At 20.3% G+C, this 19,375-nt stretch overlaps 1 protein-coding gene across 2 annotated transcripts; it reads left to right on the top strand.

Annotated features, from left to right (window-relative positions):
* The first annotated feature begins 10,912 nt into the window (after positions 1–10,912).
* LOC129612824 (uncharacterized) lies at positions 10,913–17,385 on the top strand. Of its 2 annotated transcripts, none has more exons than XM_055526608.1 (6): positions 10,913–10,957; positions 14,589–15,031; positions 15,259–15,696; positions 15,765–15,871; positions 15,950–16,100; positions 16,314–17,385. In XM_055526608.1, the coding sequence occupies exons 2-6, from the start codon at positions 15,009–15,011 to the stop codon at positions 16,570–16,572; spliced, it is 978 nt and encodes a 325-aa protein (XP_055382583.1). In that variant the 5' UTR covers positions 10,913–10,957; positions 14,589–15,008; the 3' UTR covers positions 16,573–17,385. The 2 variants fall into 2 exon arrangements, with proteins under 2 accessions (XP_055382583.1, XP_055382584.1); XM_055526609.1 differs by having other exon boundaries at positions 10,940–10,957; positions 14,670–15,031.
* The last annotated feature ends 1,990 nt before the right edge of the window (positions 17,386–19,375 follow it).

Here is a 19,375-nt window from a genome sequence, read left to right as displayed (position 1 = left end):
ATTATTGGAACAAAAAAACAATGTGAAATATACCTATTATGACTTATATAAATTAAGAATATTATATATACATACATATACATACATACATATATTAGATCTTATACTAAGAAGCGTATCGCTATACCTTACTTTTGTGAACGTTTTTATATTGTAATCGAAAATTATGACATAAAAATTTTTCAGTATACTTTTCTATTTTTGAGAAAAATTTTTGTCATATTAATTTATACACTATTGCTTAAGCAGCCGTTTGCCTCATTTATTCTTACACTCTATAATCTTCGAAATGATACGCTTCTCAGAGTAAGTTAACTCTCTATTATAAAACCGAAAAGCTACCAAAAAAATATAATATAATAAAAGAAATTATGTGTGTTATTTAATGCTTTATAATAATAAAAATAATAATAATCTATATTCATTATAAATGGCATTCGTTAATAAAAGTAAAAACGAACAATTCGAACAAAATGTAAATACTATAAAAAAAAGACTATAAAATTTTATTTTCATTATATTTTAATAAAAAATTTTGAACGAAATAAAATATTTAAAAATGGTTTGCCATTTAATATTATTATTATTTTTTTCAAGAAATTGGTTTCGCTATGTGGTTTTCTAACTTAAATGTTAGGTATGTAAGCTATGTAAATTATAATTCGTATAATAAAATATCGATACAATAAAATCGATTTATATATATATATAAAAACATGCACATTTCTTTAATTAAATCAAAAAAGAATGTTAATAATTAATAAATTCGTAAAATTTTTACTATTATTTTCATAAATAATTTATAAATGTTTATTATAATTATATTTTCGGAAAATAATATTATTATATATAATGCATATTAAATACACTAATTTTTAATTAAATTAATTTTGAAAATCAGTAAATTTATTGCACAAATTGAATGTAATGTCATATTGTTGAAAAAATGGAGTTGTGAAAGAGATTGTAGAGTATGTGATTGTTTCTTTTTGCACTAAATAGTTATTTTGATTTTCATAAACACATTGAATAAATTTATAAATTAAAATTTTTGATACCAGAGATTTGTAAATAATTTCAATTTTTTATTCTACATTTGTTTCTTAATTATGCAGGTTTAATTTCAATTAACCTTATTGAGTAAATAAATTTAGTCAAATTGAGGTTAGAACTGTACTTCTGAAATACAGTTTTCGTTTCCCATACATTATGTAATAATGGGGGCTTATTATGACTATCAAATCACTAAATGATTGTGTTAATTATCGTAAAAAGTTCGATATTTTTATTGTAAACACAAACAAATGATTTGTGTTTATAATAAAGTTTTTGAAACTATTACGATAAATATCACTACCGCTTAGTGATTCGATATTCAGAATAGGCCACAATTAAAAGTTAAATGAGAAACTTTACGTAGCTTTTCAACAAATATTAATTTAACTAAAGAGAAATTTAACAAAAAAAAAAATATATATTAAAAACAAAGAATTTTTGTCTTCGTGATTAAAGCTGAAAATTATGGAATTTATACATTTATAATAATAATACACAGAAAAACAAGAATATAAAATTATACTTATGGTAAATTTAAAAAATTATGCTTTAATTTTAAGATATATAAGTACCTACATACATAAGCAAAGACTATCAAAAAAACAAAAAACAAAAAACTAATATATTTTATATACACAAGTATATTTCGAAAGTTATTCAACTTTTAATTTCAATTTTATATATATAAGTAACTACATATATATACATATATAATTGCTATATATATGGATACACAAATATTATTGTAAACTATTATAAAATATGACTTGTTTAAACAATCGAAATTTATATTACATAATGATGAATTCTTTTGAAATAGGAACTTTTTAATTAAAAAAAGAAAAACACAGAAATAAAGAAAAAAAAAACTCTTATTTTTTAATTTGTATAAACTGTATAAATCTATTAAACTATTTTTAAAACAAACTTAAAAAACTATAATAACTTTTTTTAATGCAATTATGTATAATAAATAATTAAGTAAGTAAGAACCTAACAAAAAAGAAAATCAAAAATTACCAAAATTTAAAAAACATTAAAAAAGGACAACTATATAATTAGATTATATAATTAGATAATAAGATTCCAAATGATGATAATAAACGAAACAAAAAATATTAAAAAAATGTAAAAAATTGAAAATACAACAATTTTTTAATAGTTTAAGAAAAAAATCAAAAATACTATATATAAAAAATATTTGAAAAAGAAAAAATTCAATAATATTCACAATAAATATTTAGTGAATTTTCAATTAAATAAATTTATAGTCTAATTCCTATGAAAAATTCAACAATTAAAAAATACATAGGTAATTATCGTACATTTATAATTATCGATGAAAAAAAATTATTTAAAAATTCTTATTTCAATTAAATATAAAAGAAATTTTCTCCAGTAGGATAATTATTAATTATACCTACTTAAAAATAAAAACAAAAAAATACTTTAAAATATAAAATAATAATTATTGGTTTCCGCTTTTTATATATTATAATACAAGTAAAAGAAGCATTCTTTAAAATGAAAAAAAAAAAGAAAACTAAAAATACTGAACTTCCATTTACATATCAAAATTTAACGATATATAAAGAAAATATATTAAAATCTTCTACAGCCAAATTATTAAATTTTACACTCTTATTTAAAATTAGAACAATTAAATTGCAAGTTTGAGCACATGCTATTGGGAGTTCTAGAGCTTTATAATTATTTATTTCAAAATTTTTTATTTTATTTATTTATTTTTTACCAATTTATAATACATTTTTACATTATTAAAAGATTAAACATAATTATTTTATTTATTGAAATTGTATAATCATTGATAAATTAAAACTATACAGTAGAGTATATTACAAACTTCAGTTTTTGTAAATTACATATTTAATTTAATAAAATTTTCATTAAAATTTATTGAGAAAGCGGTAACACTGTTTTTTATGTAAATAAAAATAATATTTTTAGAATATGAGTTTTCAAAAATTTTAGTTAATTGTCAAATTTGAAATTTTTTTCATATACAAGTTGTAAACAAAAAAATGTAAATAATAAGCAATTATTTTTTAATTTATTTCTAATTTATTTTTTAATTCTTTACGAAAAAATTCGCTTTTAGAATGTGACAGTGTTGACCCATTATCTCAATATTGCACTTAGGGGGATGAAAAAATTTCATCCTGTAAGAATTGAAATGTAATAAGAAAATTAATTCAAATGTTTTTTTTTCAAAATTCATTTAAACCCATCTTTATATTCCCAATTTCAGTCTCGTTTCCATTTATTGTCAAATTTTTTCACCCCAAAAAATTATGCTACTTTCGATTTTATAATAAAAGAAAATTAAATTGAAATAAAAGAAGTATGATTACTGCTATTATATAAAAATCAAATGAACATCATACTTTTAAAATATTAAAATAACAATTAAAATTAAAAATATTAAAAACAAAAGAAAATTATATTGAATTTGCTTAAGAAATAGACAAAGGAAAAAAAAATATTATGTACAAATTGATTAAAAATTAAAATCACAAGCATAAAAAAAAATATTCTTAATAAAAAAAATAAATAAAAAAACCTTTAAAGAAATTAAAATAAGAAAATAAATAAAAAAAATAAATTAAATTTATATACTCCTATATATGATAAATATATTTACAAATATATAAATAACAATAATATATTTGTATACGTTTTTATTGTATGTATATGTAGTATTTTCAATTTGAATTTAATTCTAATTCTAAAGAGTAAATTTTTAATTTAATATTTCAGATTTTAAACAATTCAAAAATTGAGAGATTATTATGGACGATAACCACATTGTCAATATTCCAATATTCGATAACCAAATCAACTTTAGAATTAAAATCACATAATTTTTAACACTGATCTGCTCTGTTTTATCTGTCCAAACTGTTATAATAACCCAGTTTGTCATTATTACTTTACAATCTTAATATTATAGTCTTTGACTTTGTCAATTGAATTTTACTTTTATTGTAAATGTTAGTTTTAACAACAATATAATCTAATAATCAAATCAAAAATCTGAAATTCAAATTGAAAATTGCTATATATACATCTAAAATACATAAAATATCTTTCTAGAAGCCGCTAGTATGTAAAATAAAGAAAAAAATAAGAGAAAAATTAAAATTAAAAAAAGAAAATTTAAGTAAATTAAAAATTTTTTTAAAAGTTCAAAAACATTTCACTTAAAGAACTTTTTTAGTTATTTGCCTTTATTACACACATACGACACAATATTTTCATCGAATAATCATTGCATATTTAAAATTTTATTGCATATATTTGCATTGTACATATAATAAGCACATAAATTATATTATAATAATATATAAAAAAATATATAAAAATTTTTTTTTTTTCAAATTTTTGTCATAATTTTGACATAAAAATTAATTTTTTGCATTAAATTCCGCATGCACAATATTATATGTATATTATTTTCAGAAGCACTTTGAAATACGAAAATTATATGTATCAAGCGAATCGGATAGGCATTTTAAAATATTTTTCAATATAATCAATTAAAAATTTAATCAACTAAGTCTTTAATATTAAATTATTATTTTACTTGTTTTAACTTTGAAAATTTTAAAACATAATTTGTTATATAATTAAATTTTTGAATTCAATTATTTCTGATGAGAAATAATAGTTAATTGAATGGAAACTTAAAATATGAGGATGCAATATGTAAATTTTTATTAAACTTATAATTTTTTTAATATATTTTTTTTGCATTTTTAAAACAGATTTACAAGAAACAAAAATATTATTAATCTATAAAATTATAATGAACCGGTTGAAATAACACAATTTCTTATTGAAATTTTTAAAACAATTTTTATTAAAATATTAAAAAAATTTCATTATAATACGAATTTATTGTTTTAGATTCATTGAAATCGAACTTTTACACCCAAATATTTATAATAAATTAAGAATAAATTTCAAATTATATACACTCTTATATTTATTCCAATTTTAAAATTATCTCTTTAGAATCAAAAATGACATTAGTTTCATAAAAATTGTTGATATACATATTTGCATCCCTAGGAAAAGAGTAAATTAAATCAAAAAATTATTAAATATCATAGGTTCCATGATTTTTAACTATTTTATGACATTCATTAATCTTAAAGAGTAAGAACAGCTATTGAATTAACTAATATCTTTGAATTATTTTCCGTAGTTTCTACAAAATCGATTTGCAGAAAATCGTTTTAAAATCTTCTCTTTACCATCCCTGAACAAAAACACAAAATTACAGACAGTTAGAATTAAAATAAACCCATTCATGGGCTAATGTACCAAAATTTGCAAAAATTTTCAAATTAGCTTGTATCGAACAATTGTTTTTTGAATTACTGTAATGATACACAGAGAAAAAAATTGAAATCAAAGCATTTGAAAACATGATAACACAAAATTAAATATTTTACATCATTCAAACAAATAATTTTTACATTATAAAAATAAATTGAATTTATTACATCATTTTCCCATACATTTATATTTTCATTAATTAAAAATTTAAGAAACTTCTTATGCATAAGTATGTTTTATATAAGAACATGCTATAAAATCTAATTATAAGTTTTACAAATAAGATATAATGGAAACAAAGAATAAATTAAAAAAAAAAACAAAAATAATTTACCAAAATAATGAAAGAAATATTTTAATAATATATGAAAAAAACCAATTTGGTTTGAAAATCCTTAAAACAAAAAAATTTTATGAAACTTTGACTTATAAGACTCTCATATATAGACTTATTTGAATACACTAAAATACATAAATATAGCATAATTTGTATTTAATTTAAGATTTTCATTGCTATATACATAAAAATACAAATGAAAAACCTATAGATTATATGTTTGTAGAAAAAAATTCAAGCTATAATAATGTAAATAAGAATAATATAAAATATTTCTTCAATAAAAATATTTATTTCCGCCTCCCCCACTTTCTATTATAATTCCTTTTATTAATTTCCCCTAATTATTTCCTTTTATAACAAAAATGTATACTTAAGAGAAATAAAATTCTCATGTATATACTAAAGAGAAATAAAATCAAATTATTTGTCATTGTCAATGAAAAATAAATTTTCTGACATAATAATTTTCTTTGTTTTGTAATAATCAAAAATTTTGAACAAAATGCATACGTACATATTAAATATTTACTACCATAATAATAAAATATTCTATAAAACAAAGGAAAATAAAAAACAAAAATATGTCTATAGTGTTAACGCTGTAATAAAATAATAAATATATAAAATTTATAATATTGCATACCAAGCGACTGTAATCATAGCTATCAAAAAAAAACAAAAGGGAAAATAAATTTTTTTTTTATAAGTGTCCAATTAAGAATAAATAAAATGCAGTTAAATAAAATAAATTAATTGTGGAAAGTTCATAAATTTATTGGGTTTTTTTTTATTAATACCCGTAACAATATTTCAGATTGTATTTTGAATGAATATGAAGTTATAATGGACCTTTTCAAAAATGTCACATGATATTTGCCATAATTTTAAAAACTCTACCATGCAAGTTCGACAAACGCCATACTTTTCATTTTACAATTGATATTGACAGCCCTTTTAAAAATGTCAAATATGAAAACATTGCAGATATAATGGTGTCATTTATGCATCTCTAAAAAAAATAACGCATTTGCAAAAATGAGCGAAGTTGAAGAGGATCGAAATTTAAGTGAAAATTGCGAATCGAATAGAAATGAAACTGAGTAAGTGTCGATTCTTTAGATATATATATAAAAATATTAATTTACATGATTTTTATAGAAATATTTTTTGGACCGCACAACGAGTACACATTTGAGTCACTTTTGATTAATTTTAAGTGTGATTAATTTCAAAAGTCAAATGATTATAGTCATGTGCAGTCAGTGTCAACTTTTGCAGATGATGGTCATTTGCAAAAATCACATGATCATCATATTATCATTAAATAGAGCCATGGATCCTAATTTTAGATTGAAGTTTTTATTGTTATCTCTATTATTATTAACATATGGGTTTTTGACATTTTGACATATTGTATCCCCCCTTTATTTAATTCAAAAATTTATTGTCAATTAAGTCATTAACCCAAATTTTTATATATAAATTTTTTAGTGACAATTGGACGATAAATTTAACATAACGGTCACTCTACTATCTTTCCTTTCACTTTTCATTAAGTTTTCATATCACATTGCATACCTCACTTTGTCTTAAAATTGATTTTAAAAACAATTTTCGTGTGTATACATTGCTTTATCATATACGAATTTTAATGTGTGCATATATATGTATAACATATTCTTTATGTAATATATTAGCTTTATCGCCTTATCAATCTTATACATTTTTATTTTAAAATCATAACCATTTTGCAAGTTCAAAACAAAAAACACAGCTTTTTTATAATTGGATAACAAATTCCAAATAACGGTAAACTTTGAATAATTTAAGACAATTTCTAAAGGATTTTTAAATATTAAGCGATATCTATTGCATTTTAAGGAAACTTATAGAAATTATTATTAGTATTATTAGGTTAAAAATTATTATAATAAAAATAACCAATAAAACATTTTATTACGATTAGCAAGTCAAAAACATAATTATAATCAATATGAAATTTTTGACAATTTCAAAATTGTCATATTCTAATAATAATGTCAAAAGAATTAATTTTTGAAATTTTTTTCAAAAATTAATTCTTTTGAACGAAAAATTAATTGTAAAATGGGCACTTGCATTTCGGTAATATGCAAATGAAACAACCTTTTATCGAATTGTTATATTATTAAGGACACAAACCAAATTCAGGTCACATAACAAATACTTATGGTTCATAAATTTTTAACATTAGCAAATTCATACAACAGATACTGAAAAAAAAAAAAAACGACATCTAGCGGAAATATGCCAAAAATTTTATTGTATACATAAATTCAACTATCCTCGTTTATAATAATAATTCTCTTATATTTATTGCAAATATATTTTATATTAAAAAATATATTTTATTATTATGGTAGTAAATATAAGAGAATTATTCTTGCAATATAAGAGAATTATTATTACAGTCAATAATTTTTATAGAATCTAAAAGAGTAAATAAAATACTTTATAAATGTAAGATATTTGCCCAACAACAACTCTGTGTCTGTCAATTTATATTTTACATGTATAAGTTTTTCTCATTTTTGCGATCGCATACACGATTTTAGTTGTATTAATATTATAATTTTTAAATATTATGTTAACCAGCTGGTATATCCGTAATGGTAAAGATGACCAAAAATTACCATATACAAATAAGTACATTAACCATTAAAGTGAGAAATTCCTATAAAATATGTAATCGCAATTTGAAAAAGTTGCATGTTACATTTTTCTTTTTTTTTTATAATTAATAAAAATAATAACAAATACAAACTAATAATTTTTGTATATGTGTTAATTTCTTTGGAAATTTGAAATAAATTTTGTAATTTGCAACTCTTCTTTTCATCTCTACTTGAAACAATTTTATAATAAATAAATTATAACATTTAGAAAATATATTTAATAATTTAAAATGAATCCTAAATTTTTTATATTTTCGTATTTAAAATTTAATTATAATATATTTGTATATATATATATATTTATCTCAGTTGTATTTTCTTAACTGTATCACCATAATTTTTATTTTAGTATGAAAATATTTTTTTTTTATTTGGTATATGGAATGCTGTTTCTCACTACATAATTTATTATATAATTGTATTGTGTAAACACTTTAATGTATTCGAGTTCGACATATTAGGCATACATGTGATAATAAAGTACTTTTATGTTAACATGTTAATATAAATAAACGAAAATTTCAAATTCGTCAATATCATGGCATAATCGGAAATCTAGGACTTGACATTTACTTAATATGCTCTAGTATTTTCAGCCAATTTTTAGCTCTCTTTTTAATTTTACCTTCATAACTGTGATTTTTTTCGTAATTAAAATATTCAGTCAATCAATATTGCCTGAAGTAAAAATGTCAAACACAAAACAAAAATTTAATTTGATTTAAAGTCAAAACTTACAATTTCCAATAAAAACAGAAGAGAAAATTTGAATTTTATTCCACTCTCATTTCTCTTTGCTCTCTAAATGTGATGAATGTCAGTTTCATTTTTTCTCATATATTGCAGTTTGTATTTTTAAAAAAAAAATTGGATATATTGTGTAATACAAATAAATATTTTATTATATAGTAGTATTAGAAAGATTTAATTAAATTGGTGAGATTAAAAAAGGAATTTCATATTATCAAATAAAAACAGACTTAAAAATATTTTTACATTAAGTGACTAAAATTTATGAGAAGATTATGTGCATAGTATACTTATAAATTTGTTGTTGGATATAAAACTAATTTATTGAAATTTTGAAAACAAAGTCAGTCACCTAACTTTATGCTAATTTTCGGTATTTAACTTACTTAACCTCTATTATAGATTATAACCCATACACTCATATTTATATTATAAAATTTACACAAACAGAATAGTATTTTGAACGAAATATATAAGATTTGTAAGTTCAAAATAATTAATTATAATTTTTACGGTATTAGAAAATTCTCAAATTTCTATGATAATATCAATTCTTAAATACGACCGATTATTAAAATTACGGATGAAGAGATGTATGATTTGATTGTAATAGCCATAAATTTTATGTGTTGACAAGTTATTTTATAAAATCGATTATTATAAATTTATTATCGTAAATTAATTTAATTAGCACAAAATGAAAAAAAAAAGTCGAAATGTATATGGCTTACATGGCACGTATAATTTTTCAAAAAGTTTCTCACTTAAGTTTTTTGTTTCGAAATTATTATGCGTATGTATATATTCCGGGGATTGTCATATCTAAGTACACTTAATATACCATTGTATAGAAAATCATTAGTAGACAAAACTTTTGTGCGGAAACGATGTTCACAGTTCAATAGGTTCCGATTTGCACACAGGCCTAAAATCAATCTCAAAATTTTTAGTATAACTTTGTGCTTGCGTCAAATAGGCTTATCATTAAATATAATTCAGAAATCTTCGAAAAATAATAGCTTTCTCATGAATATCCATATTAATTATATTCTGTTCTAACTTCGAAATCATATTACTTTTAAGTTTAAAAATTTTTGAAATTTTTAACTATTCATTTTTAAAGAACTTTGTTTTTTTTTTAGGTGACGTAACATAGCAGCTTTCTCTAATTTCAAAACAGCTGGCAACCTTGTAAACCGAGCTTTTGTTTTAGTATAAATGAATTGCCTTCCTCCCTCTTATGGTTTGGAATTTATTGGAAAAAATAAAGTATTGATAATTTTTTTTCTTCACTGTTCCAAATGTTTTTTTCTTGAATGGCTTCAAAAATATGTACAACAATCATTCAAAACTCTCTTCTGGTTTGTAAATATTCAACTGGAGAATGGCGTGTAATGTTGACAAATTTTCAAAAAATGACAATATAAGATTATCATTTGTCATATATTTAAACAAACAAGTTCTCTTATTATTAACAGGTTACAATTTTTTTTGGAAATTATAAATTAAAAAATAAATAAACATACATAATTTTTTCCCCAGCAATGTATTTACTCTCAAAATTAAAAACTATAAAAACGAAAACATTTGAAAAGAAAAAAAAAATAAAAAAAAAATAATTTGAGTTTACCAACGAGAAGAAATAAAATTTTCTTATATAGTTTAAGTTTAGTACAATATTTATCCGCCTGAGATGAACAAGGGCGGACATCGTATTTTATACGCAAAATTAATTGTAATTCTTTTCTTGGCGCGAATCTAATAATACATATATTTCTCTATATATATATGTATATATACATATATATATATATATTTTTAGTTTAGATTTAGTTGTGCAATTTTTGTTTTTTTTTTTCATTTTCCATCAAATTTATGTGTGTATGCATATCGCTATTATATATATATATAGTTAGACAACTAGTTAAAACAAACAAACAAAAAAATCAAAATTTTTAAAAATTATTTTTCAAACTAGTTTTTATATGTACATATATATATATATATATATATATATATATGTATATGAAAGAAAAGAAAAAATAAAACAAAAAAATATTTCAGAGTGTAAGGCTTAATATATTTTATGTTAAATATGTATGCGTATTTGTCCAAAATTTGTGGTGTTAAAAAATAATAAAAAAAAAAAAAAATATTTTAATTTTTTTTTTTTTAATTTTTATTTTAATTATTGAAAAAAGTGGGAATAATTTGCATATAAAAAAATTATTTTCTTCATATAAATAATTTTTAACCAAAAAAACATAAAAGAAAATTATCTAACTTAGGCACTAACACTAATGCATATTTCAAAGAAAAAAAAAAAATTTATGTTTTAATTTATAGGTTAAATACAATATTTTTTTGAACGAATATAATAATATTGTGCATTAGTATTACCATATACATACGCATAACATACTATAATAAAATGTAGATGTGTCAAAAATTTTCAATACAGGAAAAAAAAGAAATGTTATTTTGCTTGTTTTCATTTTTTTTTGTACCTGTCATTTTATAAAAAAATTAAATTGGAAATTTTATTTATTTTTTTTTTTTTTTTAATTTTATTAATATTATTAAAAAATAGCATAATTTTTTTAATTATTTTAATTAAATATCAAAAATAAATTTCATAATTTTTTTTTAATTTCAATTCGAAAATTTTGCCAAATACACAACAATTATTTAAAATGCTTTACATTTATTTTTTGACATATATCTGGCAAATTTAACACATTAAAAAGAGAAAAATGAAAATAATAAAAAATAATAATAAAAATATAATGAAGACCTTCTAAAAATGGAATAGTGACTTAGTTTACCTTAAAAAAAAAAATTATTTTTATTTAAGAGCAATTTAACAAAAATAAATAAATTCAAAAGATCATAAAAAAAAATAGCCAATAAATTGATTAAATAGATGTTATAAAATATAAAAAAAAAAATAGATAAAAAAATTTTAATTAAAATTTATTTTTTTTTTTGGATTAAGAAACTTGAATAACTCGATTTTCAAAATTTCTTATGAGTTGTACAAAAAAAAAAAATTTTTTTCGTCTATTTTGGATTTCTACAGTATTAAGCTAAAATATTAATAAACTGGTAACAATAAAATTCGATTATTTTTGAAGTGCATTACGAATAATATAATTAAATTATAATTATAATATGAAAATTATATAAAAAAATTAGAAATTAATTAAAAAAAATTATTCATATTTTTTTATTTTTTGCATAATAGTTTTATTTTTTTAAAAATATTTTCGATTTTTTTGTTTTATTTATACCTACATAATAAAAGTGAATTTTCTAATAAAGTGGTGCCACCTACTACGAGTACTAAAAAGAAAAAAAAAATACAAATTTGTATATTGTTCGATTATACTTACATTTTTCTTATTGTCTTCTTATAAACATAATAGCAGCTACCTTGAAAATGAAAACCTTAATATTTCACCCACACGAATTTAAAGAGTGAAGAAAAACAAAAAATTGGAAAGAATAATATTTTTTTAAAAAAAAAAAATTCACGCAGAATTTTATGATACCAAAAGCAAAAAAATATTCTTAAGAAACAAAAAGAATGCATAAATTTTGTAGGTTATTATTTAATATTATATTTTTTCTCATATATATAAGTATATGCCTACATTATTATTACTTATATATGTACAAATTACTCATCTTTTATACAAATTGCAATTTCTGACAATATAGAACAATATCAGAATTGAAAAAGCTTTAATACAACAACAGTTATGTGCTCAAAAAAACAAAAAATGTCATTGAATTGAAATTTTATTTACATACATACATGTATATATAAATATATGTACATATATGGAAATTAAATATTTATGCTTATACGTCATTCTGTATAATGTGATGATCATCTCTGCGTTCATTTTCAACTCATATACAATAATAATGTGCATATATGTAGGTTTATTTAAATTTAATATTTAATTTTTTTTTTTTTTTTGAAAATAAAAATTAACTTGACCTGCGCAAATAGTATTTTGTTTTTTGTGTTATTTTTTAATTTTTTTTTTGGTGTATTTAAACTTTATTTTCAATATTGTATAGAGAAATATTTTTGAATTTGAAAATAATTTATTATTACTGTAAAATTATATACATAGGTGTCGTTTTTATAGTTTTTGATTTTAGTCTCGAAATTATTAAAGAAAATTTTGAATTTTGATTGATAGCTAATGGTAGAGTATTTTTAGCCTCTAAAATTAAAATATTTGTGTAATCAAATTATTTTTATAGTGCCTAAAAATACAAAAATTAATCACAATTATTTTTCTTATCGCATTTGTCAAAATTCAAGTTTAACTATCAATTTTTTTTTCATTTGATCAATATTATTTTGTGAATATTTAAAAACAAGTTTTAATATTCTTAGAACAAAAATTACAATTAAATTTATTGTACTTGTAAAAGATAATATTTCAACTTGCACTGTCAACTTTTAAAATTTAATTGTAAAATTTAAATTGTGTGAACGACTGACAATTAATAAAACACATGACAATATTAATAAAACAATTGCACACATTTATTTCTCATTAATATGTTGTATTATCGAAAAAATAATGAATTAATGAAAATTCTCGAGCATTTTCGTTTTTTTTTTGTTCCTACTCCACTCCTGAAGGAACAATAGGTCTGGGGCACAACTAAACTTTGATATTGTCATTGAATTCTAACTAAATAGGTAACAAGCCTCTATAAGACTCGGAAGTATTAAAATAATACAATTAAAATAATATATTTTTTATAGCCAAAATTTTTATAGTCAATAAAAATAGATAGTTCTTTCAGTCCAAAAAGTCCATGTTATTTATTAAATCATGCCAATATACTATCGAATTGTAATTTATTAATTAGACCTTACATACAATTTTATTGGAGTGACATAAGAAAAAATGTAAAAGAAGGCATTCCAACACAAGGTGGCCCACTCTCAGTTTTAGTAATTTGTTTAGTTTCAATAATCAGTGAAAAAAATTCGAATCTGTCACGAATATTCTGCACAATTTATAAAATATTTTAGAATTATGTAAATAAAATTAGAAGTCCGAATTGCTGGTTGGACATTTTTTTTAAAAATCATAAGAAACATATTGTGTTTCAAAAAAGAGTTAAAATAATCGAAAACTAAAAATGCTAATATACTAATTTCAATAAATTAATAATTATAATAAAAAAATTTTAAAATGTCAATTACGTCAATATTTGATCTTCAACTTGATGTTATTATTTTTGACCGTCAAAAGTGCATTAATTGACATTTTCTGATGCGTTATTAATTTTCAACTATTTTTTTTGTTGTTTTTGGTCTTTTTTTCTTTCAGAAAAATGCTAAAAGAAATTTTTAATTTAGCACTAAGTCCGAAAATTAAATCTACTACATTAAATTTAATTTATTTTAAAAGTGCATACTTTTGGAATTTATAAAGAAATAAAGAAAATAAAGAATTCAAAAGTACATGAATAGAAATTATAAAAATAAAAAATAATTTGCGAATATATTTGAATAATTACCAAAGAACAATTAAATTGTCAAAGCTTGTATAATTAAAAATCTATATATACTTTTAAATATACACACACACAAACACACATATGTACATGCTGAAAAACGATTTTGTCTTTGAGATTTCTAACTTTGGACACGAATTAAATAGCTAAATTAATTAGGTGGTAAATATTTATAAACATACATACAATATATATATATATATATATATATATATATACAATTTATTCGAAAAATGCAGGAAAGAAGAGTAAAAAAGTGAGTATAAATATTTTGAATTTTCTATAAAATATTCAACAAGATTATAAAATCAAATGACCACAAATACCTTTGTTTACACGACCACTTTTACATTAAGCAGTGGGAATAAAATTAATGATAACCATAAATGATAAAGTCGTCATTTAAACAAAGTTTATAATAAATATTTTAATAAAAATTATAATTTTGATTTTATTTTTATACACCAAAACCAAAAAATAAAGGCTTAAAGGTGGTCATTATGTGGCAACACATGGACGTTTTACACCAGATCCTCCTTATGTACATTCAAATCGTGGTTATTCAACAGATGGTGAAGAAAGTCATAGAGCACCATCTGAAAGAACATTATCTGAATATACTGTAGCAAATGAAAGAATGTCACCCGGAAATTATAGGCATACATCATCACGTAAACATACCTCATCTAGGACTGGTGGTGGCGGTGGTGGTGGTGGTGGTGGTGGTAGTATGGTAAATGGTGGACTATATAGTAATGGTGGACCAAAACATTTAGGTCCAATGAGTTCATCAAATCATCATATAAATGGTATACGACTTCCATCAAGAGCACCTTCTGCCTTAAGTTATGATCATGGTGGTGATAATGGTAGTGATATATATGTAACAAGCGCTGCTTATAAAGAACCTTCAGAATTAAGGTATCTTAATGGTTAATTAAAAGATTATATAAAAATATATTAAATACGATTTTAATTTTATTTTAAAGTCGATACAGTGGACATAGAGCACAGTCACGAAGTGGAGCTCGTAGTATTTATTCAGTTGCTAGCTCAGCCAAAACTGGTAGAAGTGGAAGATCACATAGGAAAAGAGGTAGATAATTTTATTAAAAAAAAAAAAAATTGAATTTTAATTAAAATTTAATAATTTTTTTTTTTTCAAATTTTTTAGGAGCAAAAATAGAAGCAATGTCTGCACCAAATCCATTTTGTCCAAATATTAGAGGTGTATGTTGTTTAATGCTTTTGCTCAATTTAGGTTTGATACTTGTTACACTTGGTTTCGTAATAGTTATTCAATTTTTTGAACCGACTTTTGTTTGGTAAGCAAATTAAAAAAAAATTTACAAATTTTTAAAAATATTTCATCTGATACTCTTCCATCGGAATTATATTAGTACTGTATTACTAGCCAATTCAGATATTATAATACTAATATTTTTCTAATACAGTACTATTTGCAATTCCGAAGCTCTTAATTTAATTAACAAAATGTACTTTTAACTACATTAAGTGCTTTGTATTTTTTTTTTTAGGATTCTTGGAATAATATTTTTGGTATTTGGATTTTTAACATTAATTGGTTCTATGATCTATTGTGTATATGTATGCCGAGATGCAAAAACACCATCACAATTAAGAAATGAAGATTTATATTGGACACGTCATTGGCAAAAAAATATCGGTTATACTCCACAAGAAATCAATTATAAAGTAGATAAATATGATAACTATTCAGATAGGTACTCTGTTAGTAAAATGAGTGTTAGAGAAAGCAATCATAATCGATATTAAAATAATTATTTAGAATTATTTTAAAAATAAATAAATTTATATTATACATATATTATTTTTTTTTTCTTTTTCAAATTATTAACATTTTTTTGTTCTAAATCTCAATAAATGTATAAAAAATACCCACATTAATTTCAATATAAAATTTGTAAGAAATTCTTTAAAAGGCATTTTATAGATTTGTCTTTGTTTAATTAGAAAGTATTTAGTATTTCTAATTGAATTTTTAATGAATTATTAAATTATTCTTAAGTAAAAAATTTAAATATTGCTGTATGTATACAAAATTGTAAAAATGCTTTAGAAATGTTCTTATTTTTTTTTTTTGTGGAGAATATAATGTAAATTTTAAATGTTTTACACTAAAATGTCTGAAATTCCTTAATGCAGTAATTTCAAATCAAATTTAGTAATTTTGTATTTAAGCTAAAAATTCAGTAATATATTTGTATAAGTTGAATTAAATTCACAGTTTGGATTACTGCATTACGGAATTGAAGATTAACAAATTTTTAAATGTTAAATACTGACAAAATAATTTTTTTTTTTAAATATTTTATACTTGATTGGCATTAAAAATGATAAATGTTTTTTTGTTGGCATACCATTAAGATTACTAAATTATTACAAATTTGCTTTGTATACATTCAAAATTCAAAATTACGCTCATAATATGAATTTTTTTAAATTATAAATTGAATTATAATCAAATTACTTAAGTAACAATAGATAAAATGTTAAAATTAGAACATGTTGACAATTTTATATTGTTTTGCCTTAAGCTATATTAAAATTCATTTTAATAAATTTGAATATGAATATTAATGCTAATAACAAATTGTTATTTTTTGCCATCATTTATAATTTTTTTGAGAGAATCTGAAAATATATTATAAATATTATTTCAAAATTTATTAAATATTAAAAATAATTCAATTAGAATTAAAATTCAGCAAATTATAAACAATAAACTGAAATATTTATTTTAATTCCATATTATTGGAATTTTTAAATTAGCAAAGTTATTTAAATTTATTTACCAATTTATGTTTTAAATTTTTGATCAAAACTAAAAACAAATTGCAATTTAATATGAAATAAATAATTTTTTATTACCAGCAAGTAAGAAATTGCAAATATGTAATTTCTATTAATAAATGTAATAATTAACATTTTATTCCGATATAATAATTTTATTTTTATTAGACCTACATACAATTTATGTATGTACATATTATGCCAATATATACTGCCTTCCAAAATAATATTTAAATTTTAACTCTTTAATAAATTTACATTGAATTAAATTAAGTATTGTGAGCCATGATTTTATGTGGGATGTACATATAGAATTTGTTGTTTTATTCTTTTCTACATTATATCTATAAATTAAAAATTTAAAATTCAATTGCGATGACAATAATATTATAATATTAATAAAAAAAATAATTGAAAAATATTAAAGATATTATAAAAAAAAAAATTTATCATATTTAGAAGAAGAAGAAGAAAAAAAATAATAAGTACAACAAAAATTTATCATCATTCCTATATGATTATACATACATAATGTATGTATGTATGAATATATATTTACCTTATATAATAATTTTATATATACCGACAGTTGTATTTATATATTTATATAAGTTTTGTATAATTATATATTATTAAATATAATATATTATAGAAATTAATTAAAAATTTGTACTTTACCTATATTTTTATCTACATATATTTTAATATAATAGTATAATATTATATTTATATATTTTGTATAAAATTAATAAGAAAAAAAATATTAATAATTTTTGTTAAAGTAAAATAATTATGTAAAAAAACAAAAGAATATTTTTAAAAACAAATAATAAAACTATAATATTGATAATTTTTTTTTCTTTTTTTTTGTACTTAATCAAATTTTATTGAAATATTTTTGTTTGTTAAATTAAATATTTTTTTAATTGTTTTATATCAAGAGATCCTGTAATTTATTTTAAAATAAACAAAAAAAAAAAAATGTAAACTAATAATAATTCCATAACCAGTTGTTTGTTAAAAAATCAATAATTAAAAAAAAAAAAAAATAAATTAAAAATGTATGTAAAAGTTTGTAAATAATTAATAAAAAAAAAAAAACAAAATTCTCATATCAGATAAAAATACGAGTATTAAGACTTTATTGTTATTTTGTTTTATTAAAATGTCTGAAAAGCCATACGAATAGCCCTAAAAATAAGGAATTTTTAAGTTGTTTTACAGCTACTGTTAAAATAATATTAATAATTAGATGAAGAGCATAATAGAAAAAATGTTTAATATTGACGAATCACTGGAGTATATCACAAATCTGACTCACTTTCATTGCATGTCTGACTTATTGAAAATCTCGAAATCGGCATAAAAGCAGAATTTTTTAATTATATACATATAAATTTCAAATTTCGAAAACTATTTCCATCATAACTTAATTCTTGTCACAAATATTTTGAAAATTCTATTTACATTAAGATAAATTGTTATTTTCGAAAATGTAGTTTTAATGTAAATTCCATATATGAAGTACATTCCAAAATATCGCGCTGCATAATTTTTAAATATACGTTTTAAATAAAGTTTTCTAATCTGAAGAAAATTCAATGTGAAGTTTTAGCATAATTTTGTTTTTTTTTATTGAAAAATTCAATATCTAGAGTTTGGACAAACTGTGAAATTAAAAAATCAAAAAATAGACATTATTTTTCTAATAGTCATTCCTAATACTCAAATAGTTGTACTCACAATAAATATTCATAATATTGGG

The sequence above is a fragment of the Condylostylus longicornis genome, unplaced genomic scaffold (genome assembly GCF_029603195.1).
Source record: "Condylostylus longicornis isolate FDR11 unplaced genomic scaffold, ASM2960319v2 ptg000077l, whole genome shotgun sequence".
NCBI lineage: Eukaryota > Metazoa > Arthropoda > Insecta > Diptera > Dolichopodidae > Condylostylus > Condylostylus longicornis.
Note: the sequence above shows the minus strand (reverse complement) of the source record. Positions and strands in the feature narration are given on the sequence as shown.